The following is a 25397-nucleotide window of genomic DNA, read 5'->3' on the forward strand; positions in this document are numbered from 1 at the left end:
CCTCTCAGCCGTGGTAGGCGTGGGAATAGCCGGTGCCAGTAGCCCGCTACCGAAGGAGTCGCCGTCGTCCGTGGCCTGCTCTCGCGGCCTAGACGACGCTGCTTCACGAGCCTCCTCCATGAACTCGTCGGGGCTGCCGCCGGGTAAGGACACCGCCGCCTGGTCTACGGCGGCGGGCACCTGGAGATGTCGGGTTGACTGCGCTTGGGGTGTGAGGCTGGTCGCTGCCATGACGCAGGCGAGGATAACGAGGGAGATGACGGCGCTGGCGTGGCGTGCCATTGGAAAGCTGTGATGCTGGCGAAGGAAGCTGTGGCGCGTATATATAGATAGAGGCAGCAGCTGGAAGCAGAGTGTTGATAGATGAACGTACACGAAGTGAAGAGGTTTTCGCGTTGGAACAAATCAATTGGAGTTACTTTGAAGACGGCAGAATTTAAGGGAGGCATGCGTTTTCTGTTTGCCAAACTGCTAAGTGCTTTGTCATTCTTCTGGACGACAGTGCCACAGTGGCTGCCTGATCTTGGTTGGGTTGGGGTTGATAACAGATTAAACCTTTCAGCAATCACTCTACAGTCTGCTCTACGCGCGCCAGCCCTGTCCGTTTGCCATGCCCTGTGAGAGGGCAGATCACACGCTACCGTCACATATAGGTTTGGCCATCTGGAGTATGCCGATTATAATAATAGAGGTAAACGGTGTTTTGGTTTGTTCGGTGTCCCAGCCCTCACAACTGATCGCCCTAGCAGGGAACACCGAATTTATAGAAAACCAAAACCATAACAGACACCGAAAATCGTAAACACCTAGATGATTGATAGATCGATTTGTAGATCTTAAGTATCCAATGTGTTCTATACGTTTTTATATTTAGACCTCGTTTGAATTTTTAAGTAGCCGTCGTCACATCAAATATTTGGATGCCAATTCGAATATTCAGATGCCAACTTAATATAAAACCAATTGCATAAGTTGCAATTAGGTCTATAGATAAATCTATTAGGTATAATTAATACATGATTAGTGAATGGTTACTGTAGCAATTAGTGGTCAAATTATGGACTAATTAGGCTTAATAGATTTGTCTCGTGATTAAGTCATGATTTATGAAATTATTTTTGCAATAAGTGTATATTTAGTACTCCTAATTGGTGGTTAAACATGTGATGTGATGTGACGAGACCTATGACTTATAAATTGAAAAAAAGCAAACAAGCCCGTATTCCAATATACTGTTTGGAATTGGTATTGACATGTATAACTAATTCTTTGTATTAAAATATATTTTAAATGCATAGCGAGGCGTGCTAAGCAAGAAGTTAGGACGACTGTACTCGCAATGTGGTTACAATATAGTTTATTGATGCTGCTCGCAGTGTTATTTATTTGTTTTTCCATAGCAACGTACATGCATAACTGCTATCATAGTAATGTAAGGTCATATTTGGATCCCAAAGATGGGATTGGGATATTATACAGAAACCAGCTAAAAAAATAATTTTTTCATCCCATATTGGAGTAGTACTCCTACATCATATGGTGACCAAAATTTAGTACAAGCTTTAACTGATCCAAAGCAACTCGTAGTATAGTTAATTAATTAATACTGTATATATTTAAAATATGCGCTTGGGCCATTCCATTCCATGTCCGTTGTCGTCTTCAATCCAATCGGCGGTCTCCCCGACGGCCGGCTGGCCGGCGCCCCTCTATAAATATTATCCTAGGGTGCCCCGACTCGGCCGGCCGGTCCCACGGGCGCAACGCAACGCAACCGCCTGAGGTTCCAAGATTCCGGCCGATGGCTCATGGCGGCGCGTTGGAGAAGAGGTGCAGCAGGAACAGGAGGAGGGCACGGGCGAGAGCTCCCCGGCGCCGCGCGAGGCCCAGCCGGACCTCCACTTGGGGGTGCAGAGGAGGATCTGCGAGCGCCTCCGCCTGACGGGGAGACACGAGGAGACGCTCGCGGACCCCTCCTTCCACTGCCGCCTCGCCCGCCACCTCCAGAGGCTGCCCCGGAGGTATCTCTTCGACTTCGACGTCGAAGACAAGGCCGAGGACGTCCTCCTGCACTTGGAGATCCTCCAGGAGTGCGCAGACCCGGAGAAGCGACCCGTCTTCCACGCGCGATTTATCAAGGTCCACTAACTACCGCCTGCCTACTAGTACTCTACTCACCCCCAAAAGACCTCTCTTTTCTGTCTGTGCCTGCCCCCCAGAAACAGCAACAAGAGAGAAAAGGAGCACTGATAGTCTGATATGATCTGATCCGATTTGATTTGATTTGACAACGGCCAAGATGATGATTAATTGTCTGATTCTAAAGTGCAAGCCAAAAATGAAACTTGCTCTGTTTTTTTATTCACGATTGTCTTGTATTGCTAATTGCTATGCCCTGCCTCGGCCTCGGGGCGAGCAGAGCATGCCAGATCGACCGGATTATCTCGACACTGGCCACAATCAAGAGCTTGAGGAGCCACGTCAAAGGTTGTTGGAGGACCTAAGTTTCAAGAGGAGAAAGACTGTGGACGGCAATGATTCCATGTCTACCTCCTCTAGGTACTTCTTCACTTTATCTGCAATCCTTCCCTCCCTACGCTTCCTTCTTGTGGAAATAGTTGGACTCACTTATAAAGTGCTGCTTTTATTTCCTTCTCTTTCTGTCTTTTCTCCAGAAATAAGACATCCACAGTTTAAAATTTCTACTTCTTACATCCGTGACTCTCTTTTTATTTTCTTTGCTAAAATCAGTTAATTAATTTTATGCAGGGATCGTTTGAAAACCATGCTTATCCATGAGATCATTTTCTCTTCCATTGACAGGCCCAAGCTCCTAAGCCGGGTAATGTCCAACTGACCATTTCATGTACTCGTCAAGTCGTTATTTTCACAAAGCTTGCTCTTCTTATTTATGTGTCCAGTTTCTTACGGCAAATGCTTGTTCTACAGCTTACTACGTTGCTCTCGGAGGTTGGATTGAATATTCAGGAAGCTTATGTTTACTCTACCAAAGATAACTTTTGCTTGGATGTTTTTGTCGTCGATGGATGGGAGACAGAGGTGAGTTTTGAGCGTGCACATGCTTAGTCCTAGACTGTTTATAGCATCCATCATGAAAGTATTATGCAAATTTCGTGTCTGAATTTTGACTGTGAGTTCAGAATTGTTTAAAAGAATATGTCAATTTGCTACATCAATGTGTATATCAATCTCTACCAGCTAACATTCTAATAGGCATACTGAACCATCAAATCTGCTGCCATGTTCTCTTATACATGCAACTATGCAAGTGTTTTGTGAAAATGTCGCTCATCTTTCAATTGTTCATGCAGGAGACAGATGATTTGATCGTGAAGATTAAGGGCCTAATTGGATGGCTGGACGTACCTAGCCTGGCTCGCACGCAATGGCGGAGCCAGCAACAATTCTAAAGGGGGGCTGGGAAGACCAAGGGAAGGCGAATGGCGATGATGCGGGCGCGTGGTGGCGTCTCTGCCTCCACACGCAGCATGTCTAGAATTGCCCTTGGCGACCCTCATCTCCCCATCCTCGCGAGGTCTTCTTGAATCTACGGCTCCTACTGAAGTAGCTACTGCTGTTTTTTGATGAAGTTAAGCCGAAACTATTTTTTAAAAAATATTTGGTAAAATGGCTTCATTCGCTTCGGATCACGGTAGCCGTAGGAGCTACAATTTTTTGCTTCAGTCACGTAGACAAAGCCATTTTACGGCTTATTCACGGCCCTCATAATGAAACCATTTTAAAAATGGCACTTTGACAGTAGTAAAGCCGGTGACGAAGTTATGCCAAATTGGCTCTTAGAACGTTACTTCTTGCATGCTTGTAGTTGTTGCCTCTTGAGCAATCTGGTGGCCTTTAATTGAAAGTGCAATGTGAGCTACTAGACATTAGTTTTGCTGTAGAATTATTTATCTAATTATACTTTCTGGAAATAAGAGAGGGGATTAACAATTTTTTGTGCCGTTAGGGGGTGCCGTGGCCCCTACTAGCCCCCCTGGCTCCACCGTTGCTCGCACGGATGAACCAGGCCGCCGTCGGCTAGGCTGCACGCATGCAGGCGCATCATGATTGGTTGCTTGTAGGTATAGATCCTGTTCCCTCAGCGCCAGCGATTGGTCGGCCAGTTGCATGCACGAGCTCAGAGTATTTCAATCAGACCTGCCCGTGCATGGTACACCGCGCGAGCCTGGATCACGGGATCCGCCCGATTTTCTCGTATCCCCGGAGCCAGGCTGCGGGTAAGATCTTGCATCAAAGGAGCCAGGCCCAGCACGTGCAGGTAACCAAACAACGCGCACTTGCACCTAACGAGCCTGGTTAGGACCGGATGCGGGAAACCAATCAGGCTCTAAGGTGGCCTTAGCACAAAAAAATGTATGTGATGAACTATTATTATCAATATATTTGTGTTCCAACTTACGGCACTACAAGAAAAATATTAACCGTGACTTTTAAAAATTACCTCGGAAGCGGGCACAATTTCGAACCGCATCGGTTAATGCCTGCGATTAACCGAGGCGGTCATTTTTCATTAACCGAGACAGTCACAAAAAAATTGCCTCGCAAAATCGTTTAATAGAGGCAGAGATCTTAAAATGTCAGCCTCGGTTAATATACATTAACCGAGACGAACATTGTAACTCAACCGTCTCAGTAAATCAGGCCCGGCCCAAAAAACTAGTTGTTACGATATATATATATATATACATACACCCTAGGTATGAATATTATTCAGTACCCGAGCCCCACCCACCCTCGAGCCCACACCGCCATCGCGCCTGGCGCTAGGCGTGCGCGGTTTTTTTTTCTCCCTCACGTTGGTTTTTCTTCCCCTAGCAGTTTTCCTTCTTGTCCCCCGTGCGCACGTCTTCGGTAGTGATTCTTAATTGATAATTGTAGATTGCAGACACAATAATACAGAGACAAAGGGCGGCATATAGGATCACATGGAATATTCCTAACTAATTTACTTGTACAAGATACGTCGATTCCTATGGTTGTTCAGAATTTCTAGTACAACTGTAAAGGTTCCAGCAAAATTCTTACATATTGTATTCCAAACATGCCGTACAAGGTTAACAACACTAACAAAACTTTGCCTGCCACATCACCGTTCCATGTTTCCACCAGACATCTCCATCAGGCCAACACCACCTTGGAGCAAAATAGCTAAGAGAGACTTAATTTCTCTATGCTCTTCGGAGCTCTTAAAAATTATGACACCGTCAATACATGTTGCAATTACAAAGATGCAGTGAATACTATATGCCTCTTGATCTTGCTGACTGCCTCTTCAAGTTTTGCTTCCAATTCGGTTTCCCCAATCGACTTGGATGCCAGAATTACAAATTGTGACCCATTGTTGATCAATTACAACTGTACAATAATTGCAACTGAGTATGAGAAGGAACTAAGGGTAAAAATGACTTTTCACATCTATGTCATGGTATTATGGAGCATCACATCAATATAGGGACAAATTTGACTTAAAAATAAAAGTTGAGAGACCAAATTGGTCTTTTTAGAAGTTAAGGGACAAACTTGACCCTTGGAGCAAAGTTGAAGGACCAAAGTGACTATTTTGTTACTTTTTTCAATAACCTGGCTAATGTATGGCCGACCGTAAATTAGACAGGTCGTACAGCCTATCATTTTTGGCAATCGGAGTATCAGATCTTTTGTCTCCTTTCTTTTTTTTGGAAAAAGATTCACTGCAGGGATGGTTCCTAAAAATAGAAAACACTATGTAGATAGAATATATAATTTTACTTAGAATACAAATGATTAAATATACACTTATACAGAACTGCCAAATGTCATAAGCATAGCAATTTGGTTTATAGAAGTCTATTTACACAAATAGATTTGCCTCTCCCTCCTTCCTTGAATAAAAAACTACATCACAGGCAAATATTAAACTATCATAATTCTGTGATGCTGCGTGCAGGCATCTCACAGGAAAGAACTACAATCATATTATCAAAAACACACATTATTGTACTTCATACTTGTATAACTTAAGAGCTCATATCATCTGCCATATAATGAGAAAACTAGCAATACATCAGATAGCATGTAGCACACATAAATAAGCTGGATAAACATCAGACAGCATGTAGCACATATAAGTAAGCTGGATAAACTGAAGAACTACTTGGTGTATCCTAATTATCAACAAAGGGATTCGAGAAAATAAAATGTTATAAAAATTGCCTACATGCATATGCATTTGCTTGTTTTATTGCGAAAAATTGCTCAACTAAAAGTATTACTCCGCCTAACTAATAATCGTGAATTTCTTTGGCAGAATAAGCAACATTTTGGAACCATATAAGCAAAGTTCGAAGAAAATGTGAGAAAATTAGAGCATGAACAAAAGTATTTTCAATTGACTTTTACAAACCATACACAAAATATGAAAAATGAGATTTCAATAATGAGAAATTGCAAACAAATGTGCTACTCAAGCTGCTGAACTCAATCAGAAAACAAACCTACAAAGATTGCCGAACTTGCAGAATACTAAGGATCTCCAAAGAACCGCACGAACAAGCTTATGAGTTTTAAAAACTTGCTCAGAGGAACTAGGAGAGGGAGTCCTAACAAATACCTCTAGTAATATTTCATCGGGTTCACCTCCATGGCTCAATTGCAAAAATGCTAAATAATGATATATAAATTGCTTAACCGTTATTGGAGAAATGCTAAAATCCTAAGCTATAATTGCAGAATAAAATATATTAGTCTAAAAATTGCTAAAACGCCATAAGTAAAATGCTTAATTGTAGCTAGAAAAGATGCTTAACTAAAATTAATGTTTTTCTTTAGAAATTGATCAGTAGAACCAAAATAGGAAAAATCTTCGACATATCAAAGATTGCTAAAACAAGAACACAAAAAAACGATACCACAATGGACAAATTGCTTGGTGATCCAACATAAATATCCTGCATAGAAAGTGTGGAGGTATCATTGTGTTTGTGGAGGGAAGTGCATTTTAGAGTTAAGAGCATCAAACAAACAACATAACTAAAAGAGGGAAAGATATGTAGATTTATAGGGGCTGCAATAGCAGTATAGGAGATAACATGGAGGAGGAGGACCCATCATTGCGGGGCATTGGCAGCGAGCCAGTGGAGCTGCTGGAAATCACAGGATGAACGAACGGGTGGGGAGGGTTAGGGTAGGAAATGAAGTACTACTCCGCAGATTAAGTCGAGGATGACGCTGTCGCCGGAAAGCCACCCCATGGGCCATTGGAAGGAGGCTCGCCCCTCCGGCGGCGCAGTGCGGATCCCCATCACCACTGCCACACTGCTCGTGTCGTTGTTGGAGTCGCCGAAGTTGAACAGCACCACCCCATCCCAAATCCACCAGCTCTGAGCACTCTGTTCCTGATCCTTGTTCGCACCGGATTGAGGCAGCAACTCACCTCGATGTCGAGTCGCTGATGAGCCGAATCACCCTCCCACTCCTGCCGCCGGGCGGTGCCCCGTCCTGTGCGTAGCTGTCATCTGCAACGCCCCGCCTCTCCCATTCATGGCCTTGCCCGTGACGCTGTGGCCGCAAGCCACCTGTCGGCGAAAGCGACACCTCGCCCAGCGGCCGGCTCTGCTGGAGTGGATCGAGGCTACTCGGAGCTATTAGGGTTTGGTGGTGCCCCCGAGGAGCTGCCCACCCGTCATGCAGAGGAGGGAGGGAGGTAGGAGCGCGACGCGAAGGAGATGTCAAGTGTGCTGGAGGAAGGTTGGCCGGCGAGGCCGCATCGATCCTCCTGTCGCCGTCGCCGCTTTGCACGCCGCTGCCGGTGATGGAGAGCGAAGGAGAATGGGAGGGGAAGAGATAATGTTACGTAGGACCCACACGCACATGGGACTGAGCGAGTGGTACAGATAAAAAAGTCTCTAGCGGAGCAACGTACGATCCATCAAAATTACAGCCGGCCTGATGGGAGCCGTTGCCTTTTTTTCAGTTCCTAATTTCGAGATAAAAACATAGGGTATATATTTTTTTCATCTATACTGCCTACTGCTATATGGGTCAAAAGAAATAGGCCAGCTAGGTAACCCCAGTGTTTTCCTTACCGATCGGTAACCGCCGGTTACCGCCGATTTTTACCGATACCGCTACTAGGCGGCAACCCATACCGGCGGTAAATTTCGAAAAATTTCGCCCGAATTTAAAATTTTCAAAAATATTTGAAATAAAAAAGGAAAAAATATGGTAAGAAAGTAGAGATGACATACATCATTCTAATATAGAACATGTTCAAATATTTAACTGTTTGGGCACTCAAAAAAATAAAAAAACTTTCGGACCGGTAATCCCGAGCGGTATTCGGCGTTTTCCGAGCGGAAATCGGCGCGTTTGGACCGGAAACCATTGCATTGTGAGTATTTCTTGAATTTACATTGATTTTTAGATGTTTGTTGTGTAGCTATATTCAAAAACATGTGTTCATATTAGCTATATGGATCCATTTGTTCATGGTAGTTGGATGTTAATTTGTTTATTTTAGCTATAAGTATATATGTGTGTTCATATTTCAAATATGTACATATATTTTCATTTGTTCATTTGGACCGGAAACCACTACTATGTATTATATATATTGACGATGATGGTTTGTGAGGACTATGGTTGTGATGATTTGCATGGACTATTGTTGTGATGATCTATATGGACTATGGATGTGAATTTCTATTTTTATGGATATGAACTTCTATTCTATGTATGTGTAAATGTTATATAATTGTTTGATATATACCATCAGTAATGATATTTACAAAATTACGGTGAAATGCTGCCAAAATTTTTAATTTTCCAAAGTCATACGGTGTTTACCGGTTAAAAACGACGGTTACCGGTCGGTAAATATCGATTACCGGTCGGTAAACAACGGTTACCGGTTTTTTAATTTGAATTGTCATTTCGAGCGGTTTCTAGCGATTTTCGGCGATTTACCGCCGGTTTACCGATACCGCTAGTTGGCGAAAATCGCTTTACCGTCGGTAAGGTGAACCCTGAGTAACCCTCCGCGGGCGGGCGCCAGAAGACGAATGCACAAAAACCTTGTTTGGATAAAACCACGAAAACTTTTGCACAAAAAGACGAATGCATGCATGAAGTACTAAACAAAGTTTATTTGCAAAACCTTTTTAGGAATGGGTGTAACTTTTCGAGACGAATCTAATGAGCCAAGTTTCATCATGATTGGCTACAATGATGCTACAGTAACCGCGCTCAATCATCCTCCAATTGTACGGTCAAAGGCCTCATTAGCTAGAGCAACTGCTACAGTACCACCGTTGTGGAGGTAATTTTGTAATTAGATTTTATTTAATACCACTAATTAGTGGTCAAAGCTTTATTTCTCTCTCATCAAAATTTTTCTAACCTCCAACCAAACATGGCCTCTTGTCCACTGCTAGCTGGCTGCCACCGCCGTTGTGGCATCCCGTCTCGCCCAGATAGGCGCAGAAGCTTCCAGGACACCTGCTGCAACCGCCACTCCTCCCAGCAGCTGGCCAGCTCAGCCGCGAGCGGAGGAGAAGGCTCTGGAATCCACGGGAGCCCGCGCCGAGCAACAAAAGAGCGCGCCGCCGTTGGGAGCGCACGAACGATTGCGAAGGCCCTGGAACACCTGCGACGCGAAACCTTCCCCCCAGGGCACCGACGCGATCCACCCACCCTATAAATCCGCCCACTTGTTATTCCCAGCTTGCCATCGTGACAAGAGAGCAAAGCATCCATCCGGCAGCGATCCATCGCGTTCTCGCACACCTTCGATTCCCCAAGTCGAGCAGATCGATCAGCCATGGCGGCGGCCGACGTGCACATGGCCGGGGGCGCGGAGACGGAGACGGAGACGTTCGCGTTCCAGGCCGAGATCAACCAGCTGCTCTCCCTCATCATCAACACCTTCTACTCCAACAAGGAGATCTTCCTGCGGGAGCTCATCTCAAACTCATCAGATGTACGTTCCCCCCGTTTCCTTGTAAATTGCTCTGTTTCCTCTGTTTTCCTCCCCTGTCTGTGTTCTTGCATACAGTAGCTAGTATCTCTGTTTCATTCATCCTTGTTGCTGAAGAATGGTTTGTGAAGAACAAATAACTAAATGGTTGTTGTGAGTGCAGGCGCTTGACAAGATCCGGTTCGAGAGCCTGACGGACAAGAGCAAGCTGGACGCCCAGCCCGAGCTCTTCATCCGCCTGGTGCCCGACAAGGCCTCCAAGACGCTCTCCATCATCGACTCCGGCGTGGGCATGACCAAGTCCGACCTCGTCAACAACCTCGGCACCATCGCGCGCTCCGGCACCAAGGAGTTCATGGAGGCGCTGGCGGCCGGCGCCACCGACGTCTCCATGATCGGCCAGTTCGGCGTGGGGTTCTACTCCGCCTACCTCGTCGCCGACAAGGTCGTCGTCACCACCAAGCACAACGACGACGAGCAGTACATCTGGGAGTCGCAGGCCGGCGGCTCCTTCACCGTCACGCTCGACACCACCGGCGAGCGCCTCGGCCGGGGCACCAAGATCACGCTCTTCCTCAAGGACGACCAGCTCGAGTACCTGGAGGAGCGCCGCATCAAGGACCTCGTCAAGAAGCACTCGGAGTTCATCAGCTACCCAATCTACCTCTGGACGGAGAAGACCACGGAGAAGGAGATCAGCGACGACGAGGATGAGGAAAAGGATGACAAGAAGGAGGGCGACGTGGAGGAGGTCGACGACGACGACAAGGGCAAAGACAAGAAGAAGAAAAAGGTGAAGGAGGTGACCCACGAGTGGGTGCAGATCAACAAGCAGAAGCCTATCTGGCTGCGCAAGCCCGAGGAGATCACGCGCGAGGAGTACGCCTCCTTCTACAAGTCCCTGACCAACGACTGGGAGGACCACCTCGCCGTGAAGCACTTCTCGGTGGAGGGGCAGCTGGAGTTCAAGGCCATCCTCTTCGTGCCCCGCCGCGCGCCCTTCGACCTCTTCGACACCCGCAAGAAGCTCAACAACATCAAGCTCTACGTGCGCCGCGTCTTCATCATGGACAACTGCGAGGAGCTCATCCCCGAGTGGCTCGGCTTCGTCAAGGGCGTCGTCGACTCGGACGACCTGCCGCTCAACATCTCCCGGGAGACGCTGCAGCAGAACAAGATCCTCAAGGTCATCCGCAAGAACCTCGTCAAGAAGTGCATCGAGATGTTCTTCGAGATCGCCGAGAACAAGGAGGACTACGCCAAGTTCTACGACGCCTTCTCCAAGAACCTCAAGCTGGGCATCCACGAGGACTCGCAGAACCAGAACCGCGCCAAGCTCGCCGACCTCCTCCGCTACCACTCCACCAAGAGCGGCGACGAGATGACGTCGCTCAAGGACTACGTCACGCGCATGAAGGAGGGGCAGAAGGACATCTACTACATTACCGGCGAGAGCCGGAAGGCCGTGGAGAACTCGCCGTTCCTGGAGCGCCTCAAGAAGAAGGGCTACGAGGTGCTCTTCATGGTGGACGCCATCGACGAGTACGCCGTCGGCCAGCTCAAGGAGTACGACGGCAAGAAGCTGGTGTCGGCCACCAAGGAGGGCCTCAAGCTGGACGAGGAGACGGAGGAGGAGAAGAAGCGCCGCGAGGAGCGCAAGAGGCAGTTCGAGGACCTGTGCAAGGTGATCAAGGACATCCTGGGCGACCGCGTGGAGAAGGTGGTCGTGTCGGACCGCATCGTCGACTCGCCGTGTTGCCTCGTCACCGGCGAGTACGGGTGGACGGCCAACATGGAGCGGATCATGAAGGCGCAGGCGCTGCGCGACAGCAGCATGGGCGCCTACATGTCCTCCAAGAAGACCATGGAGATCAACCCGGACAACGGCATCATGGAGGAGCTCAGGAAGCGCGCCGAGGCCGACAAGAACGACAAGTCCGTCAAGGACCTCGTCATGCTGCTCTTCGAGACAGCGCTGCTCACCTCCGGGTTCAGCCTCGACGACCCCAACACGTTCGCGGCCAGGATCCACCGGATGCTCAAGCTCGGCCTCAACATCGACGACGAGGGCGCCGTTGGGGATGAGGACGCCGACATGCCCGCCCTCGACGACGGCGCTGCCGAGGAGAGCAAGATGGAGGAGGTCGATTGAGCGAGCTGAGTGTGGCCACACCGTGAGGACCGACCCTTCCAGTTCGAGGTTGCCTTCGATCCGGTTGCTGGTGTGTTGATTTTAGTACTGATGAGTCGTGTCAGTTGGTGTATCCAGTCAGTAGTGTACTCCTTCTACTGCATGCGTTCTGAGGCGTCGTGTTAGTACGTGTTCTACTCCTAGTAGTGCTCCCACCACCTACTAGGCCAATGTAGTCGTTTCGACCAGAGTGCCAAGCTTGTGCATTGTCTTGGATGTCACACTTTGGATGGCCATGCACTGTCTCTCGTGGCATGATGAGAACAATATTTGTGAAGGGGTTTTCCTTTATATGACCTAATACTTGTAACTCTGAAACACATGTGTGCTTCTGTCCCTTGCTTGATCGATGTTGAATTCGCAGGCTTCCTTGCGTGGTATGCTTGACTAATAGAATTTGGTATGTGGAATTGGAATTGAAACGATCAATTGAAGCACGGATTTGCTGTTGTGGATTTAAAGATGATCCTTTCTTTTACTTGGAAATAGAAATATGCTTTCTGTTTGTATGTTTAATGAATAAGTACTGAATCTGTCATCATGCTAGGGATGGGATACCATGTTTGGTCTCAATTACAGTACCGCAGGATAGCTACATCTGTTTGGTATGCTTGCAATTTACACTACTGCCAGCTTCATGAGCAGGTTCATCTTTCAGATTTCTTATAGCTCCACTGGTTTGTTTTGTCCGTTTCAATGATTGAGTTAGTTTCATTTCCAAGATGCAAGTGTTGCTAGGACTTGTTTCACAAATTGAGAACATAATTTCTTTCCTAATTTACAGGAATTATGCTTTCTGTTTGTCTACTTCAATGAGTAAGTACTGGATCTCCCTGATCCTCTTAGGAATTGTCTGAAATTCCTTGCAAATGTTTCGTCTGAAATTCCTTGCAATACAGCAGGATAACTGCATTTATCTGTGGGATCTAGGTCCCGGGCTGTGGGTGGGATCTAGGTCCCGGGCTGTGGGTGCGGCAGCCCAGGTCCGGCCTATAAAACCACATTTATCTCTATGTGTATGCAGTACATACAATGTAAATCAGCCCACTTAGCTCCAAATCAACGAAGTTGGTCCATATCTCAGATCAATGCACATTGGATCGTCAGACCTGGCCCAACTGCATTGTAAGGTCCGGCGTTGTTGGATGGCACACATATGGACGCATCAGATGTGGCTAAAGTCAAGAGGAAGCTTCATTTTGGTCAGAAGGACGGTAAGAAGAAATGGAAGGTAGCCCGGCTGGCCTAGATGCCAACCTCCACAAAAGGAGGGCCGGTGTTCGAATCCTAGGTAACGCACCTCGCTAGGAGTGAGGGCGTTACCGGTCAGGCGTATCAGAGAGAGAACCTGACTCCCCTCTTAGGGTTTCTATGAACCTGGGGGCTAACCCAGCCTCTGGCCTCCAAAGAAGAAATGGAAGGGCTATCCAATTGTTGATGAATATGCACATCTATCTATTTGAAGATGACTGTGATTCAGATTTTCACATGGTAGCCCTGTTTATGCTGAATCACAGGACAATAGCTCTGCTAGCTCTGATAATGAAGGTGAATGTGAGCTTTGTTCAAATAAACTTTAGGACTTGTGATTTCTGATTTACTGTGAACAACGTGTAATTTTGTTGACAATCTGATTTGCTTCCTAGGTGGTGATGATGTGGAGGGAGACAAAGGTGATGGTGGTATGGCCTGTGTAACCAAAGAAGATGGTGAGTTTCAGTTTGCTTTAACAGTTTTGGTTATTCCAACATTCAAGTTCCTTTATGAAAATTATGATTGTGTAGATAAAGGTGCTAGTGGTAGTAAAGTTTGTGGTGTTAAGATTGGGAAACTGGTTCATATCCATCCTTAGGGACTTGCTTGTAATTTGCTCTTTCCGTGTGGGTCTGGTTGTAAAGGAGGGGTTGTACTGTTCTTCAGTTTAATGCAACTTCCCCTTTGGCAAAAAAAAAAGAGTTAAGATTACTGTTTGGGACTGTTAAGACTGTCTAATATTTGGGACCTTGCATTATCATGAATATGTTGCTGTTTATTTCGGACAGTGCTATCATGGATATGTTGTTGTCAGGGTGTAGTTGCTGCTTATTTGGGACTGCTATGGATCTATCAATTGTGTGTTATAACTTGTGATATGTTGCTGTTTATTATATGCAAATGTGATGTGGAGGGTTTAGAGATAGTTTCAGGTGGAATTTTGTCAATTTTTTTAAAAAAATTGAATTTGTTTAAATTTAGTCAAAATTTCAATATTTCCGAAATATCGCATTTATCGGCAGGTGCTGAATTTTTTTTACCGGTAAAAAAAAACCCTGGCAGGGACTACCCGTTCCACTACTCCAGCACGGTGTTCATGTGCGTAACGAGCACACTGCAGTCTGTGGCCTTCGCGCTTTGGACCGACTGCGACGCCGCGAAGTGGCGCTTCAGCCTCGACGTCCACCACCACAGGATGCGGCAACAGCTTCACCAATCCCTATTCCACCACGAGAAGCGTCCTTGATGGACACCTAGCTGCTGCTTCGACCTTCGAGCAAGTCAGATGCTCACTCCGTTCAAGCAGCAAGGGAGTTCGTCGAAACGTGGAGCAGCAATTCCCCTACTACAGCATCACTTCGCGCCAGCAGGCTTGCTTCTATGGCCCCATTCCGGAAGCAGGTCGACTTGAGCTTGGTCAGTGACCTCAAGGATTTGGCAGTGCGCGAGGAGAGCAGGTACCTCATCACATTTTTCGCTACTCATCTGATCGGTGTTTAGATGCGAGGCTGTGTCACATGTGTTCCGCCCGATGAGACTACTGAATTGGAGGTTAGGATTACTCAAGTTCAGCAACCATGGCCTCCGCTTGCTGTTCTTCCACTCCGGCCAACACCCTGGCCATCTTTTGTTGATACAACAATTTTGATGCACTTGCAGCGACCTCTATCTTGGGTGTTCCGTTGTTCTGCGTATACAGGCCTAATGATGTCAGTCCATTATGAAATTCAGTTTGAAGTGTTGGAAGGACAGCATTGAGTACTCGGAAAATGCTGCTCAAGTGGATTGGTTCAGTAGGAAGAAGAACATGGGATTGTTTCAGTCAACTCAGGGCGCCACCTTGTTTCTATCTGAAGCCTCCAAGTTGAAGTGGACATGGCCAATGTTCCAAGCCCCATGGTCAGCATCCTTGCTCTTTGATGTGGATTGATTACTAGATAATAAACACGAACGGCAAGGTGGTAGTCGAGATCTCGCCATCACGCTGGAGGCTCTTAAGATTAATCTCTTCTACTTCTTGCCTGCCTCTAACTGATACATGATAATCTATTTTATAGAGATGACTGACTTGACCCCTAAGCAATCTAATCTCTAGACTCTTCCTAAACCCTAACCAATGATGGTGCTACAGTACCGTGGGTACTGTTCACCCGCTTCAGTACTCGTGGGCCTAGGCCTGTGGCCGGCCCACTTGCCATAACACTTCTCCACCCCTTGAAGACAGCTCGTCCTCGAGCTGGAAAGCCATGGAAAGGAGAGGTCGTCGGTGGAGACAATGACGGTGCCGGTGGTGGTAGCTGCAGCAGAGAAGCAGAGGGAATGCCACGGCGAAGATGATGTCGAGGTTGCTGTTCAGGCCACCTGTGGCCCATGTTCTCCTTCAGGACGTTCACCAGCATGTGCTCGAGCGCTTCATCGGCGCCAGACAACACCAAGGTGTCCAGGAAGCAGAGGACACCTTCACGAACGCTGATGGCAAAGTCGTCATCGGCCTTGCCGTAGATGCGGTAGGAGGTCGCCGTCGATGCGGAAGCCGAGCCCAAAGCGGAAGGATCCGAGGGTGGCCCTGACGCCGGCGGGCGTGCTCTTGAACGTGAGCCAGATGCGAGGGAGTAGAAGGCCATGTACAGCAGTGTCCTGTCGTTGACGCTGTTGCGGCCAAGCCCGTTCAGACCTGGTGGAGACGGTGAAGCGTATGTGGCCCAGGCATGCTGAATGCCCGGGAAGGATGCCAACGCGGGCGACGAAGGGAGCAGGTGAGGTACCGCAGCCAACAGCGAGGGGCGCGCGCCCGCGGAAGCTGAAGACAGGGCCGCGCTTGCCACGTTGGACACGGCTGCAGGTACTGGTGCGGACTGGATCGCCGGGGCCATGGCAGGCGAGGGAGACGCCGGAGCCGAGGCCGCACTTGGCGCTGGAGAGCCGCCGACGGCCGGCAGCAGGTGGACGGACGGCCGCGGAGGCGTGGGCGGCCGCGTATGGGTGGAGGCACACGCGGACAGCGTGCGGATGGCCACCGACGAAGAAGCGCGGACGGCGCACGGGCGGCCACGGACGGGGCGGACAGCTACGGATGGGGATGCGGCGGGCGGGGATGGATCCACCGCGAAGGAAGACGGAAGCCACGACAGACGGCCCGAGGAGGAGCGCGGACGGTACCTCGACAGGCAGGGCAGCCATATCCGCGACGGGCGGAGACCCTGCTGACGAAGATGTGCGCTGACGAGGGAGACTTCGCCAGGTGGCGATGGACTAGCGGCGACGGATCCATGATGGGCAGTGGCTGCTGCTCCCCGAGCGGATCGACGGCGGCGGCCGGTGCTGCTGGAGTCGCCGGTGGCTGCGGCGTCAGAGACATCGGCGGAGCTCCTGTCGCCACCGGTGGAGTAGCAGGGACGGCGGTAACAGCATCCCTGGTCCAGGGGTCGCTGGTGGCGATGGCGTCGGTGTCGATGGCGCAGGCAACGGCGGTCCAGGAGGCGACGAAGATGAAACCGCGTGTGGCGCAGCGTAACCAGGAGGCGAGGACGCGCGTGGCGCAGGCATGGACGCCATGACCCCGCGGGGCACGGCGTGCAGCGTGGATGACGGAAGCACCACCGAAGGGGGCGAAGACGGCGGTGGGGCAGCATGTGTCACCGGTGGTTGCGGCGGAGGGGAAGGTGCCGTCGCCTGCGGCGGTGGAGTAGATGGCGCCGGCGGCTCCACAGGCGGTATCGGTGTGGGAAGCGCCGGCGTGGGAGGCGTCGACGTCCGGGGTGATGCAGCGGCAGCCACCCCTGTCGTTGTGGCCGCAGTGGGTGCCGGTGAGGATGCACAAATGGAGTCGAGCTTGGCGAGGATCTCGGCGACGGAGGGAGATGAAGCCGCCGGCAGCGAAACTACAGTGGATCCAGCCGGCTTGGGTGCGGATGTCGGAGCCGATGCAAATCGTCAGCAGACCACGCCAGTGAACTCTTGCCACGTAGGTACGCCTACGGTCTTCTCGATCTCGTCGAACCACCGTAGTGCTAGGCCTGTCATTTTGAAGGAAACGGTCCGTACCTTCAGGAACTCCGATGTCTCCTATGCGTCCAAGCACTGGTTGCACCGCTGCAACCAGAGCAATGGATCAGTACTGCCATCAAAGGTCGGAATGCGGATCTTGGGGACTGCGGTGGTTGTTTCCATGGCTTGTCGATGAGTAGAAGCAATCTGGAGAGGGGTGTGGGTGGAATTTGCGGCGCCGGCGATGAACCGATCTAATCTAGCAAGGTGCTGGATTAGATTTAGGGGTGGGAACTGGGTGGGATTTATGGTGGTGGCGGCGGAAAACGGATGGTGTCGCAAGATTGGAGGCTCTGAATACCAAGTTGATGTGGATTGATTACTAGATAAACACGAATGCCGAGGTGGTAGTCGAGATCTCGCCCTCACGCTGGAGACTCTGAGATTAATGTCTTCTACTTCTTGCCTGCCTCTAATTGATACATGATAGTCTCTTTTATAGAGGCTACTGACTTGACTCCTAAACAATCTAATCTCTAGACTCTTCCTAAACCCTAACCAATGATGACACTACAGTACCCGTTGGTACTGTTCACCCACTTCAGTACTCGTGGGCCTAGGCATGTGGCCGGCCCACTTGCCATAACATCTTTGAGATCAATGGCGGTGAAGTCCAACTCAAGCCATTTTTCTTCCAGTCGCTTTTCTGCAACTCACAGTGTACAGTTGCAGGGCCTCTCTTCCTTCCGCATCTCCTTACCACTCGAAGCGTCAAGATGCTAATTGTGAGCTGGCGAGTACTTATTTTGCTTGGATGCATGTGCAACATAATGATTCAGACTATGCAATTGCATGACGATGTGCTCTGCAGGATACTTTGGCTTGTCAGCTTGATAGCGACCTATATTACAACTGTAGAGACTATGTCTGGTTCAAGGTGCAGACCGAGCCTAGCTCCTGTAGAGACTATGGCTGGGAGCTCACCCGCCCGGGCTCGAACACGGGGCGTGCACGCCTATTAGGCCTCCGGTGAGGTCGGGAGCAGTGGCGAGCTCCTTTGTTCAAACAAAAAAAGTCTGGTTCAAGGTCATTTGGCAGCCACCTGCATTTGGCCTCGTTTGGTTCCGCACGTTAGGATTCTGGCACGTCTCTTCTGGTCTCCGCATGAAAGACCAAATGACGTCTATTTTGCAAAAAAATTTCAGGGATGAGTGCAATTTTTCGCGACGAATCTAATGACGGTAATTAATCGATGATTTTCTACAGTGATGCTACATTAACCATCCTCAAATCACGCGGTCAAAGGACTCATTAGATTCTTCAGGGTCACTAGCGCGGGGTTCTGAAGTTGGTTTTGTAAACTGCCTTTGTTTGACACCGTAATTAGGGTCAAACTGTCACTATTCACTAGCACGCTACAAACCAAATGGGGCCTTTGTGCTCCCAACATATTCTGTAGAGGGAACGAGCGGTAGCTCGGTTGGTGGAGCGGCTGGCTGCAGCGCCCACCGCCTCGCATTCGAGCGCTGGCTCGGGCGGGGTTTTCCCACCGGGAACAGTAGTTCTCTAAATAATTTCAGGTATTTGCCTCTCGCGCGTGGAAAGGGAATGCGACGCGCCCGTCGCCTACGGAGTCGGAGGATTCTGGTGATCTCAAGAAGGACACGGTGTTAGATCTGTGTGTAGTTGTAGGGCTGTTTGTACACGGGTGTGTATGTGGTGTGCGTGTGTGGAGTAGGGCGGGCGTGTGTATAAACAGATACTACAGCTGTACTCAGATGAGAGGCACTAAAAAACATATTCTGTACAGTAGAAGCGAGGTGGGCTCACACAGTTTGATTCCCTCCTGTTGAGCAGTATCTGGCCAGTTCAAAAGAAGCACCAGTTGCTTGAGTCCAGTGATGGTAAGCTAATGGTTGGTGGAGTTACTAGTCCAATATATGCACGTACTATCATTTCATTCTGCTAATGGTTTGGGTTGAAATAGATTTAATGAATTGTGTTTTGATATGAATTATATTTGGGTGAATTCAAATGGGTTATATTATCTAATGGGTGGGGTGGAGTGGATTCTATATAAATATGGATTGGAGTGGATTGGGGTGGGCTGAAATGTATTCTTTATGCAAAATAGTATAATTATATATAAATGTCGGTCCCGTAAGAGCCGGACCTTAAAAATAAAACATCGCGTTCATATTATAAAATTTTATCGAAATTGACTGAAATTTGTTAGAGATGGCTCAGTATGACTAGCAGCTACTTTATGCAAAGCAGTGTGGCTAGAATTATACGTGGGTCCCACGTCAAGAGCCGGACCCTAGAAATAAAATCTCGCGTTCACACTATAAAATTTTATCGAACTTTACTGAAATTTGTTGGAGATGACTCAGTATGACTAGGAGCTACTCTGTGCAAAGCAGCGTGGCTTAAATTATACGTGGGTCCCACGTCAAGAGCCGGACCCTAAAAATAAAACCGCGTGTTCACAGTATAAAATTTTAGCGAAATTGATTGAAATTTGTTGGAGATGGCTCGGTATGACTAGCAGCTACTCTGTGCAAAGCAGCGTGGTTAGAATTACACGTGAGTCCCACGTCAAGAGCCGGACCCTAGAAATAAAACCTCGTGTTTACACTATAAAATTTTATCGAATTTGACTGAAATTTGTTGGAGATGACTCGGTATGACTAGCAGCTACTTTGTGCAAAACAGTGTGGCTAGAATTATACGTGGGTCTCACGTCAAGAGCCGGATCCTAGAAATAAAATCTTGCGTTCACACTATAAAATTTTATCGAAATTGACTTAAATTTGTTGGAGATGACTCGGTATAACTGACAGCTACTCTGTGCAAAATGGTGTGGTAGAATCTACACTATAATTTATTTTTTAGGAAATATGTTCTTATTGAGTTGTAATCATAGTTTGGCTAATAGTTTATTACATCATGAGCTGAAATGTTTGTATTAGATTGGTTTGTGGTGGTGGTGGTGTGGGTAATATTAATTTCTCTAATGAGAATTGATTGGTGTGTGTATAGTTTGGTTTGCAGCCCATTTACAGGGTGACTATCATTTGTGTCAGTTTGATGGAATGGAAGTAGGAGATGCTACTTATGACATGCTATTGAAGTTCCCTTGGCCACCACCTGTGCTTCTGCATCTCACTCATGCTGGTGCTATTCCGCGGCCGATGCAATGGAGGTAAAGTTCCTGCTATTCTGGGGTTCAAATCATGGTCTCAACTCTATTCCGAAGCTAGTGGAAGCGGCTTAGGAGCAAACCGCATTTCAAGGAGAGGGGAATGTCAGGGACCACCTGCCAGGTGAGCCCAAGAAAGACAGGCGCACTGGCTACAAAAGAGACGGGATGAGGCCAAAGAGGGGCATCAATCAAATTATCAAATCAAATTACCCTTCTTAGATTACTGTGCCTCTTCCTCCTCAATCTCTCTCCGTACCCGGTTCCCTATCCCAACCTTCTCTGATCCGACCTCCCTTCCCCTGAGGTCCTGTATCCTGCTATCCAGTTGGGTTGGTAACAGTTTACGACACCCATAGACACCATCGTCAAGGCTCACGCTCTGCCCTATGTCCAACCACCATGGGCAAGCCCCCCCCCCCCACCCCCCACCCCCAAAGCTTGGTGTAATTATACTATAATACATATATAATGATGATTGTATAAATATAGAAATAAAAGAACACACTAATCTAGTGTAGACATAGAAAACTGATTTTTATTTATTACTTGGGTCAATATATTTTAATTATATATTTCAAAAAGTATGATCTTTGAGTAATCATTATTATTTTTAGGCTTTTAGCTAATATAATTTGTTTGTATCTAACTTTTTAGATATCATGGATAGTATAATAAACATATTTTTATGCCAACTTAACTCTGGTTTCTAAATATCCAAATATTTAACTCTAGATTACTTTCGCCGCTCCCTACTCCCGCGTCGACGCCCCAAACCTTGCCACCCGGCACTCGACACGTGGCCCTATCCTGACCCTATCTCGCAGCGTCTCCTTACATTGTTAGGAATATAGCACCCATGTAGCGCCCCTCACTCCTAGCCAACAACCATCACTTAATAATAAACACTGAAGACTGGCTCCACACGACAAGAGTTTGCACCAAAATTATTTTTCGAGCAAGCAAGGAATCTAAATCATGATCGGTATCTCACCCATCTTTCGGCGTCCAGACCTTGTGGCCTAGCACCAACTAGTAATGATGCTGCGTGTCCCGGTCCCTAGATGGTTGATGCAAGAGCTAACACAATGACACGAGGTTTATCCTGGTTCCGGCTACGGGGCCGTACGTCCAGCAGGGTGTGCGAGCACTGTATTATCTTGCACCGGGGTGCCTGTAGTAGGAGGATATAAGCGAGGCGAGAGAGGAAGGGAAGCTCCCAAGTCTCTGCTAGAGGTGATTGAGGCGAGTGCCAATATCGGGCTCAAGGGAGCGCGTGTGCGTGAGAGTGTGCAATGGCCGTCACGCCCTCCGTGGGGAGGAGCCCGCCTCCTCCTTTTATAGGCTCAAGGAGGGACGGAGTACATGTACGGGGTGATCTTTGAAGTCGTCGTCTCCCCCTGAATTGTGGGAGAACAGTGGATGGTAGCTGTGGGGAGTACACTGCGGAGCATGGTGTCGGACGTGACAGTCGTCCTAGGAAGCCCTTTAGCCTTGCGCAGGGCCGGCCCAGAGGGGTGCGGACGGTGCGACCGCACCGGGCCTCCAAAAATCGGGGGCCTCCAAAAATTTCTATGTTATGAGGCATGTCAAGTTATAAGTAACATTTTTGCTTATAAGCCAGCTCATTTAGATATTGAAAGAGACTCGGATCATCTAAGTATTTGGCATGGGCTTTGGAACATTAGCTCAGGACTAATTTTGAGAGCTAATATTTAGTCTTAAATTGGTAAGCTAAGCATTAGCCCAAGGTAGGTTGTTTGGATCCATGGACTAATGCCCACCCTCTCTCTCATTCCCATATCTAGGTGTGTGTGTGTGTATACTCACATTTTTTGTGGGGTTCATACTAAATTAGCCCCATTATCACCTCTTGAAGGGGCTAAGACTTTTTGGGAGAGATAATCCACTTTAACTTAAAATTATCCCTCATACATCCAACTCATACATCCAAACAGGTGAGATAATTTGGAGCTAAAAGGTGAGGGATAACTATTATCTCTATGTATCCAAACAGACCCATGACATCCTCATAAATTTTGTAACCTATATTGTTGGGCGTGACATCTCTGTCCAATTGAAGGAATAAAGCCACGCCCTGATTTGATAGAGGAAAATCAATGGAAAACTTCTCCAATATCTACCCAACTACACGCTTTAGTGCCTCCTTGACATCCTCGCGAGACGCCGCCGCTGTCTACAGATCGCCGATTTGCTACCTACTTGTCATGCCGATTACCAATTTGACTTTTTATATTTTTATAGTTAATGGGGGCCTCCATTATTTTTTTCGTACTGGGCCACCAAAAAGTCAGGGCCGGCCCTGGCCTTGCGGAGAATGCACCGGCGTCTTGTGGCGCCAGTGGACGGAGTGGCGTCTTCTGTAGAACGTACTGTCCTCCGCGTGCGTCCCGGGTGGAATGCCGAGGGTGCCGCTGACGGTGGTCTTGCTCTAGTCAAGGTCCGTACCACGTCCGAGGGTTGCGCCCATGCTCGCCGAGGGTCCTGCAGTAGAGGAAGTACGAGGAGTTGGCAGCACAGTGGCAGGAGCTGTGTTAGGCGTGTCCGCACAGCGCGTCGCAGGTTCGCTCAGGGCTGAACAACGCCGGGAATAGCAGCACAGTGATCGGAGTTGGGGGACGGGACTCCGGTCACACCCGCTGTGCGGCATGGCGGCCTGACACCGTCTGACACCCGCGCTTCGCAGTGGAGTAGTTTGCATTAAACGCGCCTGTCAGTTGAGCAGATGGGTTGCTGTTCCGTCCGTCGAGGGGTAGCCTCGAGCGAGGCAGAGTTTTCCTCTCGAGCCGAGGCCCTGCGGAGGGCTCGGCCGAGGGGGTCTCGAACGAGGCGGAGTTGGCCTACTATCCGAGGGTAGGTTTCCTACCCTCGAGCGAGGCGGAGATGTGGTGCGCACAGCTGGAGGCCTCGGTGGGGAGGCCTCGAGCGAGGCAGAGATTGCTCCGTGGGTTCGAGGGGGCGTCGGATGGGCCGTACCGCGGAGTTGGGCCGTGGGATGAGTGCGTTTTGGGCCTCTTGGGAGTCTGGAGAGGATCTGGGCGCCGCAGAAGAGCTGGAAGTGCGCCATGGTGTTCGGGTGCAGAGTGACGACGGAGTTGTCACCATTGGTGGCTTCGTCAACTTCCAGCCGGTTCGGCGACTTCTTCCTCTCCAGGATCGCCGTCGAGTAGTCCTTCTTCCCCTTCAGATCAGAGGAAGACGACTTGCCTTGGTTCGCCATGACTGTGTGGTCTGATAAGGTGGTTGGCATTGTGGGCCGGTTGCCTAATTGCGTTTTGCGCTTTCGAGGGCGTTTTAGTCCCCAGGTTAGGGTGCCCTTTATTGCGGTACCCGACACACCTACGAGCCTATTGTCCTAAAAAAGAGTCTATTGTTGCACTACGAGCATGTTCATTTTATCTTATCACTTGGCCCCCCTATCAATGAATCCTGGCTCCGCCATTGACCATGGGTACCCAAACAAAGCACAGCTCCAGGTGCCCAAAAAAGCAGGAAGCCAGGCAAGCCCACACCCAGCGCCAACGCTAGGCCACCTGCCGGAAGGCAAGCTGTCCCAGCAGAACTGGCTGTTGGCCAAGTAGAATCGGCCTCGCCCAGCACAGATTCGGCCACCACCGCAAGGAAATGGCCGCCAGCAGCAATAGGGACGTTGAGGACGCCTGAGCACCAAATGCAACAAAGGGAGAAGAGGGAGGGGGGGCGAGGAGTGAAGGGAGAGAAATGGGCTGCGGACGTGCAGCTTTTTTCGCCAGTGCCGCTGGCCACCGCTAGCACACGTCGGCCGATAGTGACGGAGGTTTAACGAGTGGGTTGTTACGTTATAGGCTTTTTGGGGCGGCGGCGGTCCCCTCCCATCGCCCCGGGAGGCGACACAGAGGTGAACCCTACCCAAGCTGACTAGCTCTTAATGTATACAGGGTGACCTTGGCGTATCTTAGAGAAAAATACTTTCTTTGTTTTATGTAAGGGGCTTTGTTGTGGTACTCCCCGAATGACTATGAGCCCTTCGTTTAATTAGATCGGATGGTCAGAATTATCTATTACTTTCTAAGAGGTAATAGGTGAAATATATATTTATTTATTTAATTTTCAATTTTAGAAAATAGGATAAATAAGGAAAGTATTAGATATAAAGATCTTTTTTTAGGTTCAAAAGATGTTTATGAGATCTATTGAATATGCTAAATCTTTTTTATTGTTTCAGGTTTGAATATGACATAATTTAGTTAGCATGTATAAACTATCTGCTTTTTCATCCAAGTAATCCCTGTTGCACGTACGTGCCCAACATACTGAAACTTGTACATAACGTGCATGTGCAACTCTACGTGCGAACACGAAATTTTATGTAGTTACTTTACATGCTCAATATATATACATGGCAACTACTCTTTTTTTTGCGAGAGGCAACTACGTATTTTGTTAGATGGCTCTCTGAATTATGTAACATTGGCTGTGGTTGGTTGCCTCCTGCGCCGGATCCGTGTTTTTGCGCTGGATGGGATTATCTTCCACATCAACGGCGACGAGCCAACAACATTGGCTGACCATCAGCGGTTCAAACCTAGCCCGAATGCTTCTGTCCAAGATGGGCCCCCCAAGTTGGACCGAACAAGCTTCAGTCAAAGCCTTGGCAAGTCAGCTGGCCTGGGATACGATAAGAAACTTGGAGGCCCCCTTGGTCCCTAAAAATTCGATGGTGAAAGCTAAGCTGGCTTGTTGTCGTTGTCTTGCAACAGATCATCTGG

The 25397-nt window shown here is 48.5% G+C and overlaps 2 protein-coding genes across 2 annotated transcripts; both read left to right on the top strand.

Moving 5' to 3' along the window:
* The first annotated feature begins 1613 nt into the window (after positions 1-1613).
* Positions 1614-3599, top strand: LOC120642849 (serine/threonine-protein kinase STY46-like). Its single transcript, XM_039919457.1, has 4 exons — positions 1614-2559; positions 2770-2842; positions 2950-3060; positions 3333-3599. Exons 1-4 carry the CDS (start codon positions 2300-2302, stop codon positions 3429-3431), a joined length of 543 nt encoding a protein of 180 aa, XP_039775391.1. The 5' UTR covers positions 1614-2299; the 3' UTR covers positions 3432-3599.
* Positions 3600-9551: 5952 nt separating this feature from the next.
* Positions 9552-12503, top strand: LOC120639582 (heat shock protein 82-like). Its single transcript, XM_039915449.1, has 2 exons — positions 9552-9997; positions 10158-12503. The coding sequence occupies exons 1-2, from the start codon at positions 9839-9841 to the stop codon at positions 12144-12146; spliced, it is 2148 nt and encodes a 715-aa protein (XP_039771383.1). The 5' UTR covers positions 9552-9838; the 3' UTR covers positions 12147-12503.
* Positions 12504-25397: the final 12894 nt, after the last annotated feature.

Source organism: Panicum virgatum, chromosome 7K (assembly GCF_016808335.1).
Source record: "Panicum virgatum strain AP13 chromosome 7K, P.virgatum_v5, whole genome shotgun sequence".
NCBI classification, from domain to species: Eukaryota; Viridiplantae; Streptophyta; class Magnoliopsida; order Poales; family Poaceae; genus Panicum; species Panicum virgatum.

Bases quoted from the DNA above. Each gene is read 5' to 3' on its own strand.
- LOC120642849 (XM_039919457.1), top strand. From the start codon at position 2,300: ATGATGATTAATTGTCTGATTCTAAAGTGCAAGCCAAAAATGAAACTT. The intron at 2,560-2,769 runs GTACTTCTTCAC...AATTTTATGCAG, and splicing joins TCCATGTCTACCTCCTCTAG to GGATCGTTTGAAAACCATGC. The intron at 3,061-3,332 runs GTGAGTTTTGAG...TTGTTCATGCAG, and splicing joins TCGATGGATGGGAGACAGAG to GAGACAGATGATTTGATCGT.
- LOC120639582 (XM_039915449.1), top strand. From the start codon at position 9,839: ATGGCGGCGGCCGACGTGCACATGGCCGGGGGCGCGGAGACGGAGACG. The intron at 9,998-10,157 runs GTACGTTCCCCC...TTGTGAGTGCAG, and splicing joins TCATCTCAAACTCATCAGAT to GCGCTTGACAAGATCCGGTT.